At 36.2% G+C, this 24,682-nt stretch overlaps 2 protein-coding genes across 2 annotated transcripts; one reads left to right on the forward strand and one right to left on the reverse strand.

Moving 5' to 3' along the window:
• Window positions 1–384: 384 nt before the first annotated feature.
• LOC133789050 (auxin-induced protein 15A-like) lies at window positions 385–820 on the reverse strand. Its single transcript, XM_062226762.1, has one exon. The coding sequence runs from the start codon at window positions 806–808 to the stop codon at window positions 533–535; it is 276 nt and encodes a 91-aa protein (XP_062082746.1). The 5' UTR covers window positions 809–820; the 3' UTR covers window positions 385–532.
• An 18,254-nt stretch (window positions 821–19,074) lies between these two features.
• Window positions 19,075–20,096, forward strand: LOC133792523 (secreted RxLR effector protein 161-like). Its single transcript, XM_062230432.1, has 3 exons — window positions 19,075–19,113; window positions 19,465–19,783; window positions 19,978–20,096. Exons 1-3 carry the CDS (start codon window positions 19,075–19,077, stop codon window positions 20,094–20,096), a joined length of 477 nt encoding a protein of 158 aa, XP_062086416.1.
• Window positions 20,097–24,682: the final 4,586 nt, after the last annotated feature.

The following is a 24,682-nucleotide window of genomic DNA, read 5'->3' on the forward strand; positions in this document are numbered from 1 at the left end:
TTGCCTAAATTCGGTTGGGGAATATGTGAAATCAAGTGATGAGAGGTGTAGAAAGAAATGAGAGAATTTCAAGAAATTTATTAAAAAGATTGAACTTCTTACAAGAAATTTATTTATGTAATAATAGAGTAATGAAATTGTACAGTTTCATTCTCCAAGAAAATGGCTCACTGTAAATTTGGTAAATCAGAGTTCTATGATCTGTTTGGTCTGACAACTCAAAACTAAAATGACTATTTTGAAGTGCCAAATTCGTTGTTTCGCAGATTACTTTGCATATCAACATAAAGCAAGAAGAAGGAAAAAGATTCTAGATCTTAATATGAAGAGAATAAAACACAAATAAAACAATTTGTTGAAGAAAAACTTTAGCAGTTTCATTTGTATCATTCTCAGGGACATTTTTATTTTATTCCCCAATGAAAAATATTTACATGGTGATGGTATTGGCATTGTTTTCCATACAAAAATTGTAACAATCATTTTTGTCAATAGTTAGCATCTATCTATACTAATCATCATTCATTAGACATTAATTTAAGCTAGAAACAAGATTGATGAAAGCATCTTCACTACAAGGAATTGTTAGAGCACCCATTGGATGATCAAATCCAAATTCCTCTTCAGCTTGACATAGCAATTCTTGGAATGAAGGATGGTTCAAGTATGATATTGGGATCACAAATCTTGTCATTTTGTTCTCCCCAACATAAACTACCAAATAGCCTTTTGGAACATCTTTTGCACTAGAAAAAGACCTCTGAATAAGTTGCTTCGCGTGAACTACGCCGGGAAAACGAAAACCCATGTTTGTTTAAGTCTCTAAGGTAGAGATGAAGGAAGAAAGTGTAAGCAAAGAAAGAGCTCTAAAAGTTTTGCAAAAGAAAGCTCTATTACTTAAGAATGTGAGGAGTTGAGATGCTAAAGAACCTAGTCTTATGAGTATATATAATCAATACCCTTGATGAAAAATGTAGAGAAGATAGCTCTTGTGTGGAAATCAATGATGGAGATTGAAGAGGCAATTAGTGAGATGGGTCTAGTGAGTGGCATAATCTTTGAGCAATCACATGGTTGTGTCTTCCTTCTCATTATTATTGGTTCAAAGTTGAAAACCGACTTATTTGAAACCCACAAAATAAAAAAGTATTAGTTGAAGGATGCATTAGTTGATTACATATGTTCCAAAATGGTTTCTCTTTGTTGGATATCTTCTGTTTCAAGTGGGGTTCCTTTGTAGGTTGTTCACCTGGTGATGTCTATAGATATGTCACAGTCACAACCAAGTGTCCACTTATGTCTCTTGCAAATTTGTCAAACCTTCCCAAATGTCTTCAGAGCCACTTATTCAGAAGCCTTAGATATGTGTGCATTCCAACAGTCCATTCATCTATATAAGGGTGCATAACCACACAGCTAATTCATCAAGTCCTCCTATTCTCTACTACAAAATATTTTTGTGAACTCTAATACTTCTTCTAAAGAAAAATATAAAAGAAGATCAACATGGCATTTGGATTGTCCGGCTTTGTTCAGGGTAAGAAGGCTCTCCAAAGATCACTTTCAGGCATCAAATAAGTAACCTTGAAGTACGCAACCATTCCAAAAGGCTACTTAGCTATCTATGTTGGAGAAGATCAAAAGAAGCATTATGTAGTACCTCTTTCGTACCTAAATGAGCCTGCATTTCAAGAATTGCTGAGTATGGCAGAAGAAGAATTCGGATATGAGCACCCGATGGATGGACTCACAATCCTTGCAGAGAAGACATATTCATTGATATCATATCTCAGTTGAATTAATTGTAATATGTAGCTTTGACATAGATTCACATAAATACAATTTTGTAGATTATATACTTTTACCCTTTTTCTTGGAAAAAAGGGAAATTTTTTGAGTCCTTGAGAACTAGAAAATAGAAATTACTCATTTGATTAACACTTGTTCACTTTTCGGTTGAATTCCATTTTTCTTGCTACTATATCTCTTTCTATTCAATGTCTCTCTCTTTGCCAACTTCAAAGCTCCCTGGCCTTTATTTGAGAAGAATCTAGAATCAGCTAAAACAATAATATTACTAAATCACAAACAATAACATTGCTTATACATATAAATTTATAACTGAGATCAATAATTTATGCCAAAATGAAGGCACGGATTTTAATGGATGTTTTTACTTTCTTTCTGTTACTACTCCAGTTGGCTTTCATTTTACTGATAATTACTTGATATACTAACTCAAGTGTGTGTGTGTGTGTGTGTATAACTCAATTAGTTTGCAAATTTTGTTTCTTAATCATAACTCCAAATTATACACCTCTTGAGTTAAATTTTCATTGTAGGGACTAGAGATGATATGAGAAAAAGTAGAATATAATAAGCCTAAAACAAACAAACTCACAAGGCAAAGTACTACAATATGTGTTTCATTTCGCTTAGGAGGAGCAAGCAGCTTCTACCAATAATAAAGAGGCAACTTTGTCTAAGAGTAGAACCAAAATTTGCTCTCTGCTTCATCCAAATCAGCTGGTGAAATAATAACTTCCAACTGTACTGTTGTGTCACTATAAATCTATAAACGTTTCTTTTATTGAAGGCAAGAAGAGGCTGCTGTCACACTTCTTTATATTATGTTATGTGCCAAAACTCAATTTTTGAAAAATGTATCATAACAGTCTTGAGGTGCTCTTTGATCTGTTTGGTCGACTCAAAACTAAAATTAATGACTATTTTGAAGTGCCAAATTCACAATTTCGCATTACTATTTTGCAGACCAATATAGAACAAGAAGAAGAACAAGGATTCTAGATCTTAATACAAAGAGATTAAAACATAAATAACACAATTCATTGAAGAAAACCTTTGGTAGTTTCATTTGTATCATTCTCAGGGATATTTTCATTTCAGTCCCTAAAGAAAGTATTTACATGGTGATAGTATTGGCATTGTTTGCCATACAAAATTGTAACAATCATTTTTGTCAGTAGTTAGCATCTATCTATACCCATCATCATAAATTGAAGCTAGAAATAAGATTGTTGAAAGCATCTTCACTGCAGGGGATTGTTAGAGCACCCATTGGATGATCAAATCCGAATTCTTCTTCGGCTTGACACAACAATTCTTGGAATGAAGGATGATTCAAGTATGACACAAGGATCATAAATCTTGTCATTTTGTTCTTCCCAACATAAACTGCCAAATAGCCTTTTGGGACATCTTTTGCACTAGAAAAAGGCCTCTGAATAAGTTTCTTAGCATGAACTATGCCAGGAAAATGAAAACCCATGATTGTTGAAGTCTCTAAACGAAGAAGTGTAAGCAAAGAGAGAGATCTCAAAGTTCTGCAAAAGAAAGCTCTAGTACTTGAGAACGTGAGGAGTTAAGGTGCTAAAGTACTCAATCTTATGAGTATATATAATCAATACCCTTGATGAGAAATGTAGAGAAGATAACTCTGTTGTGTGGAAATGAATGGTGCTGATTAAGGAGATGGGGTCTAGTGAGTGGCATAATCTTTGAGCAATCACATGGTTGTGTCTTCCAGCTCATTATTATTGATTCAAAGTTGAAAGCCGACTTATTTGAAAGCCACAAAAGAAAAACATTGTTAGTTGGAGGGTGCATTAGGTGATCAGATATGTTCCAAAATGGTTTCTCTTTGCTGCATATCATATGTTTCAAGTGGGGTTTCCTTGTAGGTTTTTCACCTGGTTTGATGTCTATGTATGTCACAGTCAAAACCACCAAGTGTCCATGTATGATCAGAAGACAAAACCATGTGAAGATTGAAATACTTATGTTTCTTTTCTAATTCCAACCAAATTAATTGCTTGAGAACCATTCATCTAGTCACAAATATTGGGAAATTTTTTATATATTATTTCTATTTAGTGAACATATATTTATACAAGTATATGATAGGTGTGAACCAAATCACAAATATATAGAAAATAAATTAGCAAATTAATAAGTTTCCTAGAATAAGAATAGCTGTCAAATCTTTGAATATTTGACAGCCTTACAAGAATCATTCTAAGTTAGGAATGTTCCTAAAAACAATTTGATTTTCCCACACTCCCCCTCAAGCTGGTTTAAGAATATCCTCCATAGTCAGCTCGCTATTCAAAAAATCAAATTGTTTTTTAAACAATTTTTTTGTGAATACATCAGCTACTTGTTGTTCAGTAGGAATATAAGTCATACACACTGAACCATCCTCTATTTTCTCCTTAATAAAATGCTTTCCACTTCCACATGTTTTGTACGATCATGCAAAACTGGATTGTGTGAAATTGAGATAGCAGCCTTGTTATCACAATACAACTTCATAGGAGATGACTATGATACCTTCAATTCTTCAAGTAGCCTTCTTATCCACAAGATCTCACAAATGCCTTGAGCAACAACTCGAAATTCTGCTTCAACACTACTTCTAGCAACCACACTCTGCTTTTTACTTCTCCATGTAACTAAGTTACCTCCAACAAAGGAACAGTAGCCTGAGGTAGACCTTCTATCTACTACACTACCAGCCCAATCCGCATCTGTATAAGTCTCAATTTGTAGATGACCCCGTGGTTTGAACATAAGTCCTTTCCCAGGTGTTCCCTTTAAGTATCTCAAAATTCTGTAAACAACTTTGAAGTGTTTCGGTCCAGGTGAGTGCATAAACTGACTTATCATACTCACTGCGAATGCTATATCTGGACGCATGTGAGATAGATAAATCAGTCTTCCAACCAGCCTTTGATAGCACTCTCTATCCTTTACATTCTCCTCTTGAGCGGGTTGTAATTTTTCGTGTGGTTCAACCGGTGTTTCAGCGGGCTTACACCCCAACAAAACAGTCTCATTCAGAAGATCAAGGACATATTTACGCTGATTTACAAAGATACCTTCTTTGGACCTAGCAAACTCCATCCCAAGAAAGTATTTTAATGCACCCAAGTCCTTGATTTCAAATTCTTCAGCCAACTTCTTCTTTAGAGCTTCTAGTTCACAATGATCACTCCCTGTTCGCACAATATCATCTACGTAAACAATTAAGATAGCAACTTTACCTTCCTTTGAATGTTTATAAAACATAGTATGATCAGCTTGACTTTGAGTGTACCCATTGTGTTTTATCACCTTTCCAAAATGCTCGAACCATTTTCTTGGAGATTGTTTAAGTCCGTACAAGGACTTCTTCAGTTTGCACACTTTCCCCCCCTTCAAAACTCTTCTCAAAGCCTGGAGGAGGACTCATAAATACCTCTTCTTCCAGATCTCCATTAAGAAATGCATTTTTTACATCTAATTGATGTAACAACCTATTAGAGTTCACTGCAAGGGAAAGAAGCACTCGGATAGAGTTTATTTTTGCTGCAGGAGCAAATGTTTCTTGATAATCTATCCCATAGGTTTGAGTGAAGCCTTTTGCAACAAGCCTAGCTCTATATCTCTCAATACTCCCATCGGTTTTGGTTTTTACTGTAAAAACCCACTTCTAGCCTGCAACTTTTTTCTTCTTAGGTAGCTCAACCATCCCCCAAGTATAATTCTTTTTTAAGGCATTCATTTCTTCAAACACTGCTAATTTCCAAGCTGATTCCTCTAGTGCTTCCTGTATGTTTCTAGGCACAACAAGGTCTGAAATATTTGTGGTAAATGCTCTATGAGTTTCAGACAGTTTGTTATATGAAATATATTTGGCAATAGGGTATTTAGTACAGGCTCGGGTCCCTTTTCTAATGGAAATAGGAAGGTGCAGATCTGAGTTAATGTTTCTTGGTGCTATTTCTATAGAAGGCTTGGATTCAGGATTAGTAACACTTGGAGGCAAAGGATGAATAGAATGAGAATTATTACTTGGAGTATTCAGATGACCATCACTCAGGGCTTCAGATTGATCAGGTTCTGAGATGAGTTGCTGGTCTTTATTTCTTTCAATGACATTCTTTCTAGTATAAACCACAGGCTCAAGATTTTGACGATTTTTAATCAATCGTAGTATTTCTTTATCTGACAGACCAATTTCAGATTCAATTTCAATAGTTTGAACATCTTTAAGAGAAGGAGAAGCATCCAATATAATATTCAGTAAAGGAACAAGTTCCCAAAAATTTGATTCTTCTAAATTCTCCCCCTGAATTAAATTTTTCTGAAAATATGGAGTAGTTTCCAGGAAAGAAACATCCATTGAAATATAAATTTCTTTTGTAAGAGGATTAAAACACTTATATCCTTTTTTATTAGAGGGATACCCAAGAAAAACACATTTTTCAGCTCTTGGTTCAAGTTTAGACCTAGACCTTTTAGGAATGTGTACATAGGCAGTACAACCAAATTTTTTTAAGGGTAATTCAGAATAAACCCGAGAATTAGGAAAAACTTTTTTGAAACAAGATAAAGGAGTTGTGTGCTGTAAAACACGAGCAGGCATCTTGTTAATCAAATAAGAGGCAGTAAGTACAACATCTCCCCACAAATATTTAGGCATATTCATGTAAAACATCATAGCCCTAGCAACTTCTAACAAATGTTTATTTTTGCGTTCAGCCAAGCCATTTTGTTCAGGGGTGTCAGGTTAGGAAGATTGATGTAATATGCCTTTTCCACTTAAAAAAATGCCCATAATTTTATTAAAATATTATGTACCATTATCAGATCTTAAAATGCTGATTTTAGTTTGAAATTGGCTTTCAATCATAGAATAAAAATCGGTAAAAAAATTTTCCACTTCAGATTTTTCTTTCATTAGGTAAACCCAACAAAGACGAGTATGGTCGTCTATAAATGTAACAAACCATTTTTTACCAGAAATTGTGGTGACCTTAGAAGTATAGTGCACCAAATTTTTTTTTAGATTATTTAAATTTTGTGATTTATTTTATTTAAATGTTAAGTGTGATGAATTGTTTTATTTAAATGTTGTTTATTTTATTTAGTTGTTGTGTTGTTTTATTTGATTGTTTGTTTAATTGTTAGAATTGTTTGGTATAATCTTTTGAATTTAAATTTGTTAATTGTTTGTTTGGTTAATTAATTTAATAAGTGAATAATTGTGTAACATGTTTATTTTACTATTAGTGTTACATTTTAAATAAGTGTGACAATTGAGGTAATTATGTGAGCTATGGTTGAATGCACTAAGGTGCATGGTAGATAGTGATGCACCCTAGTGTTTTAGTGTGTGATAGTATATGGTAATAGGGTGCACATGTGTGGATTTTCTACACATTTTATAATTGCCATTTATTGATATTTTTGGGTAGTTTTATTTTAATAAGAAGGAAATTAAAAAATAATAATAAATAAAGGATATGGCAAGAGGGTGGACGTGTAGTGTAAGATATTAGGGGATTGATTGATATTTTTTTTCCATTTTTCTTTTAAGAGAATAAAAGTTAATTGGATGAGGATAGACATTTTGGGAAACTACCATTTGACTCCAATCTTTTATAATAAAAGAAAAATAAAAGGAATTAAGAGAAAATAAAATAGAAAAAGGAAACTTACCATTTTGTGTTGGTGAGGCTTTATTGAGAGAGTTGAATAAAGGGGAAAGGAAAGGAAGAGGAGGGAATTTTTCCTTGTGGCTGTCGTGACCTAGAGAGAGAGAGAGGGTGGTGTGTAGAGAGAGAGGGAGAAGAAGAAAGAAAGGAAGAAAGAAGAAGAAGGTGAAGATGAACCAATTCTAGAGTATGTTTTCTTGTATTTTTGTTGGTCAAATCTCTTTTCTTGATTATATGTTATTGACTTTGTTTATTTGTTGTGTGTCATTGGATTCTTTCTCCTCCTCATGGTGGTTTTCAAAAATAAAACCCTAGGCTTGAACAAGGGGTGTGAAGTTTGGGTGTTGTTCATATTGTGTTCTTGATTTTACAATCAAGAGAGGTAATGGTCTTTCTTAGCTTATATATTGGTTTTGATGGGTTTATCTTTGAGGTTTTGATGGTGATGCTAATGGTTTGATTATTGTAGGATTGATGATTATGATTTGTATTTTTAAGAGAATATGATTTGTTTAAAAAGGGCTCATGGGTATGATTGAGATAATGGATTTGATAGGGTTTATAATGAGGATTATATTTTATGTTTATATTGCTATGGTTATTCTTTTTTTTAATCTTTAATTTATGTAAAATGGCAAATGATGATTTTAGAAATATGATAAGAAGTATGTGATTTTTGTACCAATGAATCTTGATATGCATAAAAGGAGGAATGATAGAAATATGTTAGGGTTATTATAAAGGCATGTATATGAAATATGGTGTTTATGAATTTATGTATGTTATTGCCATTGTTATTGTTGTTGGATTTCATATGTAGATTCAATGGAATAGAAAAATAGGTTTTATAAGATTTCATGTGAATATGTTAGTAATATTCTTAGAATTATGTATATAATAAGAGTATGATGAGATTTTGGACATGTATGATTTTATGTGAAATTTTTTGGATAAAAGATGAATCTCATGAGAAATTAAGCTTGCTGATTTTTGTAAATAATTGGATAAAAGTTTGATAAAAAAATGGTTTGCATGCATAAGTAATGTCCTTGATGTTATGTTAATTTTATAAAATTAAAAATGGTATTTTAAGTCCCATTAAAATGATATTTTACTCAAATAATTACCTACATAATTTTTATTGAATTTTTGAGAAAATATGAGTTTTTTAAATTGAATATGGTGATTTTTAAAGATAAAAATAGTTGCTGGAATTTTTGTAAGAAAATGTGAAGTAAGTTTCACTAAAATAAATTTGATGAGTTTTTGGAACAAATTATTTTCCTAAGTTATGGTAATATTGAAAAATGGTATTTTAAAATGGTATGAATGCATATTTTGATAAGTTATGATTTTCCTTTATTTTGATTGAGAAAAATATTTAGATTCTATTTATTTGTGATTTTTGAAGAAAATAAATAGTGGCTGAAAGTTTGTTTTAAAAATGTTAAAAATGATTATTTAATTGTCACATATGGATTTATGTTACATAAAACTAAGTCTTAAATAATTTAAATAAAAATATATTTTCCACACTTAAAAATATATTTTCTCACATCATTTATGTAACACAATGATAAAATTTATTTTTCTAAAGAAACATATTAAACATAGGTATTTTAATTAATTCCAAGCTTTTTGGTTAATTCTTTGTAATTTGAGATTAATGAATGAAATTGTCACATAATTCATTTTTAAGCTAAATCAAATTATTTTATAAAATAAAATAATGTTTTGAGAAATTTAATCAACTTGGAAATTTTAAGAAAAATAAAGCTTGTTATATGTCTATTATTTTTAAACAATAAAAGTAAGAAATGTAGAATTATCGTTTTTAAAAACGTCACAATTACGTAATGTTCCCACGTATGCATGTTACATGCAAATTCACTTTTATGGCCAAAATTATGTTTATTATTCAACTATGTGGTTTTTATAAAAAGATCATGCATGTAAAATAGGTAAAATGAGCATTATTCTTTTATGGCTTTATGTGTAGTTAAGAATAATTGCATGTTTTGTGTAACTGTTATTATGTGTGCATGGCCCATGTACACATGAGTGTATGGCGTGGAGTAATCCTATGGACGGAAAAACGATCATCGTAGAACGCCATTTAAATTATGTTTTGTTTTAAGAGACTTTCCTAAATTATCAATGGGACTCAGTTATTTAATTTTGTTTCTTTACTTTGCATAAAAATTTATGTTTTCTTTTAAAACTAATGGCGCCAACTTGCATGGTTTTAAGCAAGTCCCCACTAAGACTTTAATAATGAGTGGTATTCTTTTATAAACTATGTTATGCGAATGTTTTGTAAGTATTAGTCTAGGGCGTTCTTTACAAGAAGGTCCCCAAACATCACTATGAAAAAGGTAAAATGGTTTAGAAGGACAATAAGATTTTTGGATGTAAGATTTACATTGACTCTTGGCCAGTAAACAACTATCACAATGAAAGGATAATGGATTTAATTTCTTAAATAAACCAGGAAACAAACGTTTTAAATAAGAGAAACTAGGATGACCCAATCTATAATGCCAAATCATTATTTGATCATAAAAAATAAAAGAACTGATACTACTAAGTCCTTGAGCAATTTTATTATTAGATAGAATATCCTCAAAATAGTAGAGACCATTACTTATCCTAGCACTGCCAATCGTCTTCCTCGAGCTCCGGTCCTGAAAAATACAATGAGATTTATAGAAAATAACACAACAATTAGAATCTCTGGATAATTGACTAACAGACAGGAGATTACTATGAAGTTGGGGAACATGGAGAACATATTTAAGATCTATTCCCTCAGATATTTTAATTAAATCTTTCCCTGCAATTGGTGATAAACTACCATTAGCTGATCCCTGAGTAGGTGATTTTCGATTAGGGGTTGTCATTTGCGCTTGTTTATCAGGGCTAACAACAGTTACATCTTTGCTCTGTGTATTTGTTTAATTTTTCTTCGGAGCATTCAGCATCATGCGCAGATCGTTTTCCTTTCGCCTCCCAAAAACACTGTTCGTTTTTGGGTACATCATAATGACCAATGGATATTGCCCTGACCCGCTTAGGTGATCAGTATGGATTTAGACTGTGATTGTGATATTGTTTAATTAAATAAACAGATAATTAGAACATGTACATAAAACAATACTTTTGTGTAAAGTTTCAAGAGAAACATGTACATAAAGGTAAGCAAAACTAGACAACTTCCTTGCTCCATGGAATTCAGAAAAGCAGATAGAATCAAACTTAGTGACTGAATCAATAGAATCAATTCTCATTAAAGAAGTAATGATACAAAAGAGTATATATACAGAAAAGACAAAAACAAATTACACCAACTATTAAAGCAGAAACTACATAAATAGGTAAACAAAAATAACAAATAAGAGCCTACCTTTTAACTGATGTAACAACATCTCCAGATGCACTGCCTTCTGGAACCAAGACCCCGCTTACCCAACTGGTAAATGCATCAAGAAAAAAAAAAGAAGCAAAAACAACCTCTTAGTACTTGGTGAGAATGATCAAGAAACAAAAATACTGTATCATTATTTTGCAACTTCAGAAGTTCAATCTTCCAACTTCTAGATAGCCATAAGTTATCCACCGCCCAGTAAAATCCCCATCCTAAGAGAAACCAGTAAAATCCAGTAATAAAAAAGATAGAAGCAACTAGCATGAGTATCACATAAACAACCAAGTAAAGTGAACAGCAAACTAAACTAAACCAAAGACAGAAATAATCAAAGGCATTTGTCATATAAAAGTACTGAAATTAAAAAGCTCCATTTGACAAAGCATCGATTTTTAAAGCTACTTACTGGGTTAAAAAAACAATTTAAATATTAAGCAACATGATGGAAAGCTTTATTAGTTGAACACAATCATGTGTAAACGTGTTGTTTTTGGTCATTCATATAACTTCAAATATGGAATTACACATATTCTTTTTGTTGGCATCTATGTAACTAAGCAAAGTTCCCTCGCCAGTAGTTGCAATTCTAGGAAATTACCTGAGGCAGGAGTTCTTGAATGCCCAGCAGCTCCCTCCGAAAATGAGGACTTCTGGGATGTATGCCTTCGAGAATGTTCTAATGGACTTCCTTCCTCTGAAACATATGCTGATTCAAATTTAGATTCAGATCCATCATTCCTGTTGACCCCATCAGAAAACAAACTCATTGAAGTCTCTTCTCCAGCAACCCGTCCTCTATGATCCCATCGAAAGCTCCATGTTGGGGAACATCGAATGTTCCGATGCAAAATTTCACTAGTTGACCCATTTGTTATAGTCTTCTCCTTAACAACCACACAACAAGCATCCCCCATGCTCAAAAATTGACACCACAATTAAACTTCTAATCATAAAACCTCACCTCTTGCTCCACATTCTCTCACCCCAAAAGCAGTTCCTCTGAAAAATTGCAATAAAAAAAACGAACAGAACCCATCAATTTAAATGACCAGCAGACCAGCAGTAGGTTCTCAAATTCCCGTAATCACCACAATAAACAATGATTTGAACACAATAAAATAAACCTAATTGCTCAAGATAAAAGATTCCCAATATAAAACGAGTCACGGGTCTCAAATCCTTTCCTGCAACAAAAAGGGTTATTAGTATACAACACTAAGAATCATCATCACCAACCCATCACAAGATCTAACAAAGATTCGCTCCCCAAAATTATCATCTTTATACATATATATAAAGACGTGAAAAGATTGGTACAAACCTGGCCTATAGCAGTAGAAGTCGAGCGGTGAGCAGTGGAAATCCCAGATTCTGGCTCCATAGCCTTGTTTATCTCTCAATCTCATTCTTATTCTCTCAATCTAAGAACGATGAGACCACTGGGTCGAAGGCACGCAGAGGTGGGCTCGCACCTGGGGTCACTTGGTTCGGGGGTTGGGTTCACGGGTGCCTGAGATTTGGAGCTTGGCTCGGAGAAAAACAGGTGTGAGGATGGTGGTTAGGTGGTCGGAGCTGTGGATGATGGTGGTTACGGGAGTGCGGCTAGGGCGAAGGGAATAGAGAGATGAGAAGGAGAGGGGGGGAAAAAGACATGAGAATTGGGTTTCTATCGGGTCTCAAAAATTTTGAGGTAAAAAATGAAAAAAATCTAAGTGGTGCCCTTTTTAATTACCGTTTTTTTTTCTTCACAAATGCCCATTATACTCTAGCATAACTCTTTTTTATTAGTATTATATTAATGTGTTATGGAAATAGGCATTTGGTGTAGTGTGTAGTTGGAGCTGATGTCTTCTTCCATACAGTTAACAAGCCAAGTCATCACCATAGAGTTCTCTGTGTCCCAGGCAGCGTACGTCGGATCGTCCTCCTTGGGAGTCTTCTTCTCTCCCGTTAGGTAGCCCATCTTCCCACGTCCTCGCATGTACATCCGAATTGACTGAGACCATCTCTATTAAAATTTCACCATTAAGGCGAATGGTGGTGATCTGAACTGGGTGAGATTTATGGTAATTTGAGAGGATTCAACAATATTAGGAATGGCTGGAGTGGATTCTTGGGTAACATCTGACATGGTGGTTGAAGGAAATGAAGAAGGCGGAGAGAGAAAAGGTAGGTCTGGCTCTGATACCAAGTCACAAATATTGGGAAATTTTTTATATATTATTTCTATTCAGTGAACATATATTTATACAAGTATATGATAGGTGTGACCCAAATCACAAATATACAGAAAATAAATTAGCAAATTAATAACTTTCCTAGAATAAGAATAGCTGTCAAATCTTTGAATATTTGACAGCCTTACAAGAATCATTCTAAGTTAGGAATGTTCCTAAAAACAGTTTGATTTTCCCACACATCTATATATACAGGCACATTACGACAAAGCTCAATCATCAAGTTCTCACATTCTCTATTAAAAAATATTTTGTCCATGGCAAGAAGCTTGCCAAGAGTCACTTTCAATTGTTAAAGGAGCAGCTTTGAATACTACAAACATTCCAAAAGGCTACTTTGCAATCTATGTTGGCAAAGAGTTAAGTATTACCTACTAACATTAACCTTCCATAAGGGATAAGGCTACTTTGCAATCTATGTTGGTGAATATCAAAAGAAGCCTTACGTATTGTTTTTGTTTCAAGAACTACTAAGTATGGAAGAAGACTCAATTCTCAGAATTGTAAATATTTGAAGACTACAAACATTCCAAAAGGCTACTTTGCAATCTATGTTGGCGAAGCCTTAAGTATTACTAAGTATGGAAGAAGAAACAGAAGTCAGATGTGAAAATTAGCGTCCTTTATATGCAACATCGATCTTACAGAGATGATACTTATTGATCTCAGTTCTCATAATTGTAAATAGCGTCCTTTATATGCAACATCGAGCCCCTGATCTTATAATAAAATAAGAAAATGGAGAAGATTTCTATAAGAAAAAATACTTCAACCAAATAATTTGTTCAAAGAAAAGAAATGCAACATTCATTTGTATCATTCTTGGAAACATTTTCCTTTTGGCTCCTAAGGACAAATATTTACATCGTGCTGGCATTGTTGCCATCCAATTTTTCTATACTCATAATTTGGCATTCAACTGAGAAATAATATGGATGAAGGTGTCTTTTTTGCATAGGAAACACAGAGATCTACGAGAAACGCTAAGGAACCCAAATATGTTTCCATAGAATCAATGTCCTTGCTAGGAAATGATTTGGTATATAAATATATATATATATTCCTTTATCCAAATGAGTAGTGAACACTAAAGAGCCAAGTAGTTGGATGGGGTATAGTAAGAAGCATAGACATCGAGTAATCACATGGTATTGCCTTTCTACTTATTCATACTTACTCAAAGTTGAGATCTGTTTTTTTTTTTAAATAAAATAAAATAAAACAAAATTAAGGAATTTAACAAATAGGTGGAAACCAGTAGCTGGATTTGTCTTCATAACTTTCTTGCTCTTATTGGTTGAACTATATAGAAGGAAAAAGAAGGATGATAAGCTAGTTCATTATATATGTTTCACAATGGTTTTTCTTTGTTGCAAATCTAATAGCAGAAGTGGGCTCTATGGTTAGACAGATCACATGTATAAATGTCTCAACTTTAATATATGACTTGGAAGACAAAGCCATGTGAACTTTCCAATGCTTACGCCTCATGCAAATTTGTCAAACCTTCCCAAATGTCTTCAGAAAAACTTATTCAGAAGCCTTAGATATGTGTGCATTCATCTATATAAGGGTGCATAACCACACAGCTAAATCATCAAGTCCTCACATTCTATACTACAAAATATTTTTGTGAACTCTAATATTTCGTCTAAAGAAAAATACAAAGGAAGATCAACATGGCATTTGGATTGTCTGGCTTTTTTCAGGGTAAGAAGGCTCTCCAAAGATCACTTTCAGGTATTATAGAAGTAACTTTGAAGTCTGCAACCATTCCAAAAGGCTGCTTAGCTATCTATGTTGGAGAAGATCAAAAGAAGCGTTATGTAGTACCTCTTTCGTACCTAAATGAGTTTGCATTTCAAGACTTGCTGAGTATGGCAGAAGAAGAATTCGGATATGAGCACCCGGTGGGTGGACTCACAATTCCTTGCAGAGAAGACATCTTCATTGATATCATATCTCAGTTGAATTGATTGTAATATGTAGCTTTGACATAGATTCATAGAAATACAATTTTGTAGATTATATACTTTTACCCTTTTTCTTGGAAAAAAGGGAAATTTTATGAGTCCTTGAGAACTAGAAAATAGAAATTACTCATTTGATCAACACTTGTTCTCTTTTCAGTTGAATTCTATTTTTCTTGCTGCTATATCTTTCTATAATCAATGTCCCTGCCTTTGCCAACTTCAAGGCTCATTGACCTTTATTTGAGAAGAAATTAAAGTCAACTAAAACAATAATATTACTGAATCACAAACATTAGTTTATAAATGTAATTTTGGTAACTGAGATCAATAATTGCTGCCACTGATTTCAATGGATGCTTTAACTTTCTTTGATCCTAATGAACTTAGATTTCATTTCACTGATAATTACTCGATATACTGACTCAAGTGTGTATTCGTAAATTAGTTTGCAAAACTTAGTTGTGGATAAAAATTTAAGAAGAATCATGGGATTGGGCTAGCTAAAAAAGTATGCAAGGTCCCAACTCATTAGTCAAACAAAAAAGTATTGGCAGCGTGCTATGAATAAGGAACTTTCTGTTAATAATATAAGTTTTATTATTATGTAAGGGTAGTTTAGTCTTTTAGCCTCTCATTATTTTTGCTATATATTTTGTTGCTCTTGTACTCTTATTTTCATCTCTTTCAAAATAATGAAAACCTAGCCTCCCTTTTGATTCTCTTTCAAATCTCCTTTGTCTATTTTGCAAAATTATCATGGTATCAGAGCCAGGTTCCGATCCTGGGACCTGTGGGTTATGGGCCCACCAAGCTTTCATTGCGCAACTCTGATTTTGAAATTGATCCAACTGTCTATTTTTTTTTTTAGAAATTTGGCTCTGTCTTTGGCTTTGATTTTGAGGTTTTTGCACCAATCTTGGGGATTTTGCACTTTGTTCTGTCTATTTGGATTTCGATTGTTCGTCATGGCTGGCGCAAAAGATGATTCACTTCAGTCCATCAATGTGCAATTGAATGGGCAGAATTATTCGTATTGGCATTATGTCATGAAAAATTTTCTGAAAGGGAAACGTATGTGGGGTTATGTTTCTGGAACTTCCACGAAACCGAAGGATGATAAGGATGAGAGCTATGCAGAACAGTTGGATCTTTGGTATGCTAACAATTCCAAAATCATCACTTGGATCAACAACTTGATTCAACAATCAATTGGTATCCAATTGGCGAAATATGAGACGACGAAGGATGTTTGGGAGCACTTAGAAAGGCTGTATACACAGTCTAATTTCGCAAAGCAGTATCAGTTGGAGATTGACATTCGGGCCCTTCAATAGAATATCATGAACATTCAGGAATTTTATTCTGCTATGTCTAATCTGTGGGATTAGCTTGCTTTGACTGAATCAGCAGAGTTACGGGCATTTACCCCTTACATTGCTCAGAGAGACGCACAACGTCTGGTTTAGTTTTTGATGGCTTTTCGAGATGAGTTTGAAGGTCTTCATGGAACAATCCTGCATCGTAGTCCTCTTCGTCGGTTGATTCGGTGGTTAATGAGTTGTTAGTAGAAGAGATGCGCTTGAAGTCTCGTGTTGATAAAAGGGGGGGGGGGGGAAGGGGGATTATTCCTTCTCCAAATCCCTCTGTCTTTGCAGTTCCTCATCGGCCAGCCTCCAACAATCAACACAAGACTCAAGCCAAGGTTGGCTACGACGAATGCAACTTTTGCAAGCAAAAGGGACACTGGAAGGCTCAATGTCCCAAACTGTTGAACAGGGCGCAATCACCGAATCAGTCTCCTCACTGGAAATCTGGAAACCAAGCGCACCGACCTCTTCACTCTATTTCTTCGAACATGGAATCTATTGTTCCACGTGTAGATTCTGGAAGCACTCCTAGTACCTCGATTGCTACACTCACAGAGAAGTTTCATAAGTTCATTGCCTCGTAGCCACATGCCATGTCAACCTCCTCATACATAGGTTTGCCTTCTAGTAGTACACCAGGTATATCTTCCTCTATATGGGTCCTTGATTCTGGAGCTTCACATCATGTTACCTAATTCCAATTATTTCTTGTCCATTAAATCAGCACCCTCTGTATCTGTCATGACCGCTGATGGCACTCCCATGCCATTAGCATGGATTGGCTCGATTTGCACTCCAAAAATGTCATTCTCTGATGTATATCATATTCCAAATCTTACTTTGAATCTTGTCTCTGTTGGTCAATTATGTGACTCTGGTTTCTCAGTTATTTTCTCTAATTTTTGTTGTTATGTGCAGGATCCTCATTCCAAGAAGCTGATTGGGACAGGCCGTAGGCAGGGGAGCTTTACATTTTAGATGAGTTGAGAGTTCCTGATGTTGCAGCTTCTAGTGTCGATTTGTCTTCATTTCGTTGAAGTTCGTCTTCGTCTAGTTTTTATTTATGGCATTCTCATCTTGGACATGTATCTGTTTCACATTTAAAGTACTTAGCTTCCACAGGAGCATTAGGAAAGTTACAAACCCATGATATTTCAGATTGTTGTGGTTGCAAATTGGCAAAATTTTCTGCTTTACCTTTTTTCTCTTGCACCTTTTGATTTGATTCACTTTGATGTGTGGGGGCCATCACCTGTTCTAACAAAAGGTGGATCACGTTACTATGTCTCTTTTATTGATAATTATACTCATTTTTGTTGGGTCTATCTTATGAAACATCGTTTTGATTTCCTTGCGATTTATCATATGTTTCGTGCTTTTGTTAAAACTCAACATAAAACTGTTATCAAATGTTTTCGATGTGATCTGGGTGGTGAATATACCTCCAATCGTTTCTTTGAATTGCTTGCTTTAGATGGTACCTTACATCAAACCTCTTGTACCGATACACCAGAGCAAAATGGGGTTGCCGAAAGAAAACACAAACACATTGTTGAAACTGCTCGTTCTCTCTTATTGTCTGCTTATGTTCTTAGTGAGTTCTTGGGGGAAGCCATTCTGACAGCAGTTCATTCAATCAATAGAATTTCGTCATCTGTCACTTCAGGTCTGTCTCCCTTTGAAAAACTTTATCGTCACGCTCCTGATTATTATTCATTGAGAGTCTTTGGTTCAACTTGTTTTGTTCTCCGTCCTCATGTTGAACATAGTAAGCTTACTTCTCGTTTCACTCTTTGTGTATTTCTTGGTTATGGTGAAGGTCAAAAAGGATATCGATGTTATGATCTTGTTAGTAAAAAACTCTATGTTTCTCATCATGTTGTGTTTCTTGAGCATATACATTTCTACTCTATTCCATCGGACATCCCCAATCTACACAAATCTGATCTCAATCCTATTGATCCATTTGATTCTTGTACTGTTGATACTCTTAACTCTGCAGATGTCGGTTCTCAGCCTGTCGAAGTCCCTTCTGTCCCTACTACTACCCAAGATGCTTCTGAGATTGTGGATCCTGCTCCTCCTTCTCCTCCTCGCTACCCTCAAAGAATTCGTAAGTCCACACAGTTACCTGATTTTGTCTACTCCACTTATTATGATTCTTTCTCTTATTTTTTGACTTCTATTCACCAACTCTCTGAGCCCTCTTCCTATAAAGAGGCTATTCTTGACCCTCTTTGGCAGCAGGAAATGGCTGAAGAACTCTCTGTGTTGTACAAATCAGGTACTTGGGATATTGTTCCTCTTCCTGTGGGGAAGCGTGCTATTGGTTCCCGTTGGGATTACAAGATCAAGACTAAGTCTGATGGGTCAGTAGAGCGGTACAAAGCTCGTTTGATTGCTAAAGGATTTGTTCAGGAGTATGGGATGGATTATGAGGAAACTTTCGCTCCAGTTTCCAAACATACTACTATTCGTACTCTCATTGCTGTTGCGTCTGCTCGACAGTGGTCCATTACTCAAATGGACGTTAAAAACGCCTTCTTGAACATGACTCTTTAAGAAGAAGTTTACATGGTTCCTCCAACAGGTGTTCCTCATAATTTAAGAGAAGTTTGCAGATTGAAGAAGGCTCTTTATGGGCTTAAACAAGCTCCCCGAGCTTGATTTGAAAAATTCTCCATCGTGATTACTTCTCTCGGCTTCCATCCTAGTGCACATGATTCAGCTCTCTTTGTTAGGTGTACTTCTTCTGGCCGCACTTTACTCTCTTTATATGTTGATGATATGATTATCATCGGTGATGATGCAAATGGGATAACGAAGTTGAAAACGCACTTGACTCATGAATTTGAGATGAAAGATTTGGGTTCCCTACGGTACTTTTTAGGGATAGAAGTAGCTTACTCTCCTCGTGGTTATCTTCTTTCTCAATCTAAGTACATTGCTGACATTCTCGATCAGGCTCGTCTCTCTGATGCTCGCACTGTTGATACCCCTCTTGAGCTTAATGCCAGCTATTCTTCATCTGATGGTGTCGCCTTGTCAGATCCCTCTCTATATCGCACTCTGGTTGGTAGCTTAGTGTACCTTACTATCACCAGGCCAGACATCGCTTATGCAGTTCACATTGTCAGTCAGTTTGTTGCATCTCCCACTACCGTTCATTGGGTAGCTGTGCTTTGTATTCTTCGATATCTTCGGGGAACTCAATTTCAGAGTCTGCTTTTTCCATCTACGTCTACTTTAGATTTACGTGCCTACTCAGATGCAGATTGGGGTGGTGATTGTACTGATCGCAAATCTACCACATGTTTTTGTATATTTTTGGGAGATTCTCTTATTTCTTGGAAGAGTAAAAAACAGACTGTTGTCTCTCGATCATCTACAGAAGAAGAATATCGTGTCATGGCCTCCAATACCGCTGAAATTGTTTGGTTGCATTGGTTACATGCTATATGGGTGTTATTCTCTCAGATCCCACTCCGATGCATTGTGACAATGTTAGTGCTTTTCAGATTACTCGCAACTCCGTTTTTCATGAGCGCACGAAACATATTGAGATAGATTGTCATCTTACTCGTCACCACTATTAGAATGGGACCATCAATTTACCATTTGTCACTTCTGCTACGCAGATTGCCGACTTGTTTACGAAGGCTCATACTATTTCTCGTTTTCATTTCTTAGTTAGCAAACTCTCGATGCTTCTCGCAAATGCATCGTGAGTATGAGGGGGGATGTTAATAATATAATTTTTATTATTATGTAAGGGTAGTTTAGTCTTTTAGCCTCTCATTATTTTGGCTATATATTTTGTTGCTCTTGTACTCTTATTTTCATCTCTTTCGACATAATGAAAACCTAGCCTCCCTTTTGATTCTCTCTCAAATCTCCTTTGTCTATTTTGCAAAATTATCACTTTCAGCTTTGCAAAAGACAGATTCTTGGGATTTGGTACCTTTACCTTTTGGTAAACGTATACTATTTGTTCTATAAAGTCAAGATCAAGTCCGATGGTGGCAAAGGAATTTTCTCAGCAGTAAGGTAAGGATTGTGAGGAAACTTTTGTTCCCGTTGCAAAATTAACTACCATTCGTACTCTTATAGCAGTTGTATTTGTTCGTTAATGGAATATATCTTAGATGGCCAAAACAGCCCAAGTGGGCCACGATGTAACGCCCTGGATAGCAAAGACCGCTATACTGTGTACTTATAAAGGTGCAAGACTTGCTAATCAAGTCATTAATTTAAAAGCGTGTCACTAAACAAGTATGAGCTAGGGTTAAAAAGGTTTTGGTCTCAAAAGTTTCATTTTTTATAATTAAGTGGTTATATACATGGGATCCCAAAAGAAACAGAATTTAAAAGTTGGATTACAGACTCCCAAAAATACAGACAACTGTCAGCCATACTAAAGCAAAATGAACAATTTATGGGTCTCGCGTCCCTGCCTAAACCTCAACCGTGGCGGCTGAGCAGCTGGCCATGTACATTCCGCTCGCAGAGCTCTCCAAATCAAGGCTGATCAAGCTTGTCCTTGCCTTTACCTGCACCATGTAGCACCCATGAGCCAAGGCCCAGCAAGAAAACATGATGTACAACACAAACAATAACAGCAGATAGTGAATTCACTAAGCATGAACTCTCATCAAATAATCCACATTAATCATTCAACATATATTCATAATCATGGATGCAATCAATCACTTATAACATTCACACCACATAATAATCAAGGTCGACAACTTAGGCCGCACCCTCTGTTTACCCTACTGACTCCGGCCCGCTTAAACCGAGCTCAGTGCATATTAAGCTGTCCTCGGCTACTAGTGGCCAAGCCGCGCTCTGTGCGCTAGTGTAACCCTTGGCACTCTTAGAGCATTGGTTCACTAATTATCTTTCATGGCATAATACCATCCTTTCAAGCATACACAATAGGGAACCCTTAGTCCCATTACAGATATTCAACTAGGTACAGTTTTCTTACCTTTAATCTTTGCGGTTATTGATTATGAGCAACGCTCCTCAAGCACGATCTGTTCCCGAGCCTTACCTTTAATCACCTAGTCACAATCAAGGTGAAGGATACCATCAACAAACTTAAATGAGCTTCTAGACAAAGTTCTAATCTCTGGAACATTGAACTTCACCAAACATGGTAAAAGATTCTATCTCGGGCACCCTAGGTTAAATTACCAAGCCTAGAATCTCAAAATCCCAAAATTCCTTAAGGGCTGCGGCATTAGTCATCCATGCCACGGCATGGCCCCAACCAGAGGCCTCCCAAAGCACAAAAACAGGTAAGGGTCGCGGCCCACCCTCCTTCCTCAGCACCCATCAGCTTCGAAGGGCCGTGGCTCACCAAGAACTATGTCACGACCCGATCCCTTCGAACCCAGAAAAACCTCCATTTTTAACTCTCAAACCTCATGCGAACTCACTCAAAACCACCTCAAATCCACAACTCAATTATCCAAAAACTTCCCACAAGATTCCAACAACACAACCCAGCTAAAACCTAGGCTAGAAACCCATCAAGAACCCATTTCAATTACTAAAACTTTCTAACTTAAAAACACAAAACCTGTAACGCCCCAACTCCTGGGACCGTTACGGTGTGCCTTGTAAATAGTGCTAAACTCGCTAATCGAGACATTTGGCCAAAATCGTGATCTAAGTATGATTAGCGGTTTAGGGATTAAACATTTTGGTTAAGATATAACGTTTCACTAGAACGTTTAACATATACATTGAGATCCCGAAAATACAATTCAGAGTTTATTACAGAAAATATTTACAACAGGCCGTTCTAAGCGGCAAAACAGGGTTCAACCCTAGTTCCACTTTAAACCTCGACCGTGGCGGTCGAGCAGCCGCATATGTACACGTCATCACCTAAGCTCTCCAACTCAAGGGTGGTCCAGCTTCCTCTTGCCTTTACCTGCACCACATAGCACCCGTGAGCCGAAGCCCAGCAAGAAAACATAACACTTTTCATAAACATTATCAAATGATTATCATTATAATCACACTGAATATAAAGCTTTCAAACCAATGGGTGCACATCACATGATTCAAGCGGGAGAGTGGCTGTTAAGTAAGCCACCAGCCTCCAAGCTCTGTTTCGTAGCGGGAGAGTGGCTGTTAAGTAAGCCACCAGCCTCCAAGCTCTGTCTTTTAGCGGGAGAGTGGCTGTTAAGTAAGCCACTAGCCTCCAAGCTCTGTTTTCTAGCAAGAGAGTGGCTGATAGGTAAGCCACTGGCCTTCAAGCTCTATTTTCTAGCAAGAGAGTGGCTGATAGGTAAGCCACTGGCCTTCAAGCTCTGTTTTCTAGCAAGAGAGTGGCTGATAGGTAAGCCACTGGCCTTCAAGCTCTGTTTATTCATCGACCCTCAGGGTCGGTCAGGCATTAATGCTCCTTGAGTCATTCAATGCTAGTAATCGATTAGATCTAATCTCTGTTGGCTTGCGTGATTCACGCTAAGGCCGTTCTGACAAGTAAGTCAGCGCTTCCTGACCTGTGTCCAGTAACACTGCCGAGCCTGACAAATAAGTCACAGCCTCACAGCTGATACTAACACTTTTGTCGATTCTGTATTCAGTCCATACACAAGTAAGCAATGCTATCAATATGTATCATATGCCAATTATCCAAGAATAGGGCATTCAGCATGCTTACTAAACAGTTTCTACACAGTCATGATCATGCATAAACTCAGAGACTCAAGCTCTGACCAATCTCATATTCATCGTTCATGGCATGCCCTATCACATGTTCCTCGTGCATTACATGCATCACACTTAATTATCCAGCATGCCTCAACAACAGTCATATGCAAATGGCAAGGTTTGCCAAGCATTCATTATGCTAACAATGTTTACATTTAAACATCCAACATGCATCATTCATAGCCATGCATGTCATACTCAATAGCCAATCAACATGCATAATAATAGCCATGCATGTCATGCTCAATAATCAATCAACATGCATCCATAATAGCCATGCATGTCACATATACACAGGGTGCAGTTTTCTTACCTTAGATTCGAGCTAGTACCAATATAAGAACGATCCTTGAGAACGATCAACCTTTAAGTCCTTAGCGGTCACCTAATCATAACCATATATGGAACACCATTAATAACATGATAATCAATCCATACCAATATCTAGCCCCCAAGAGATCAATCCAAACTAATCCAAGTAGTAGGGACACTCCCGAGGCCCATAACTAAGTTCTCGGGGTCAAAACGAGCAAACGGGGCGAAAACAGGGCAAGGGCTGCGGCCCTAGCACCTTGGGCCGCGGCCCCCAGGGTTCTCTGAGGCAAGGGCCGCGGCGCCCAGCAAGGCTCACTTCCTGACACCTACTTCTTCGAACTAGGGCCGCGACGCACAAGAACAGGGCCGCGGCCCCCAACCCTGGGCCATTCCCAAATGCGTTTCAAGCACTCCAAATCCTCCAAAAACATACCCAAACATTCCTCAATCATCAAATCAAAGTTCCCAAGCTTCCCAATACTCCAAAACCCTCAAAACCCAAAGCTCAAACCGACCAAAAACTCAACAATTAACAAAGTCCAATTCTAAGCTTTAAAACTTTAAAGACTTAAAACTTCAAACTTAGATTACCTTCGATTGGGTTGTTTCTCGTCAAATCCTTAGGTTAAGAAGCTTTTAATCTTTCCTAGGATCGCTATGCCTCGACCCTCTCTTGATTCCAACTCCTAGAACTCAAGATTTCCTCAAAAAGGCTCAAACGGTAAAACGGATTGTTTTGAGAGAGAACGAGAAGTTTCTAACGTATGTTCTTATCTGTCAAGCTACTTCAAGCTTAAGTAACCTTAAATAAAACCTAGTGCTCGGGGTCCCGAAAACACCCCCGGGGACACTATAGTCAAAAGTTCCAGAATTTCACCCTGATCTCAAATATTCCCAATCTATCACCAAATAAACATTTCTATTACCCCAAAATTGACCCCGTTATGACAAAACCGCTAACTCATTATATATGACCGTCTCATGCCGCATAGCTCGAATATATCTCCATAATAATGAGATCTCATTCACATATTACAATATGCACCCAATTTACAAATATGCCCTCAACAGGCCAAATTACCAAAATGCCCTTATCATTTTAAATACTCCCATACGCATGCATTTATCATCATAT

This window comes from Humulus lupulus, chromosome 7, assembly GCF_963169125.1.
Source record: "Humulus lupulus chromosome 7, drHumLupu1.1, whole genome shotgun sequence".
Taxonomy (NCBI): Eukaryota; Viridiplantae; Streptophyta; class Magnoliopsida; order Rosales; family Cannabaceae; genus Humulus; species Humulus lupulus.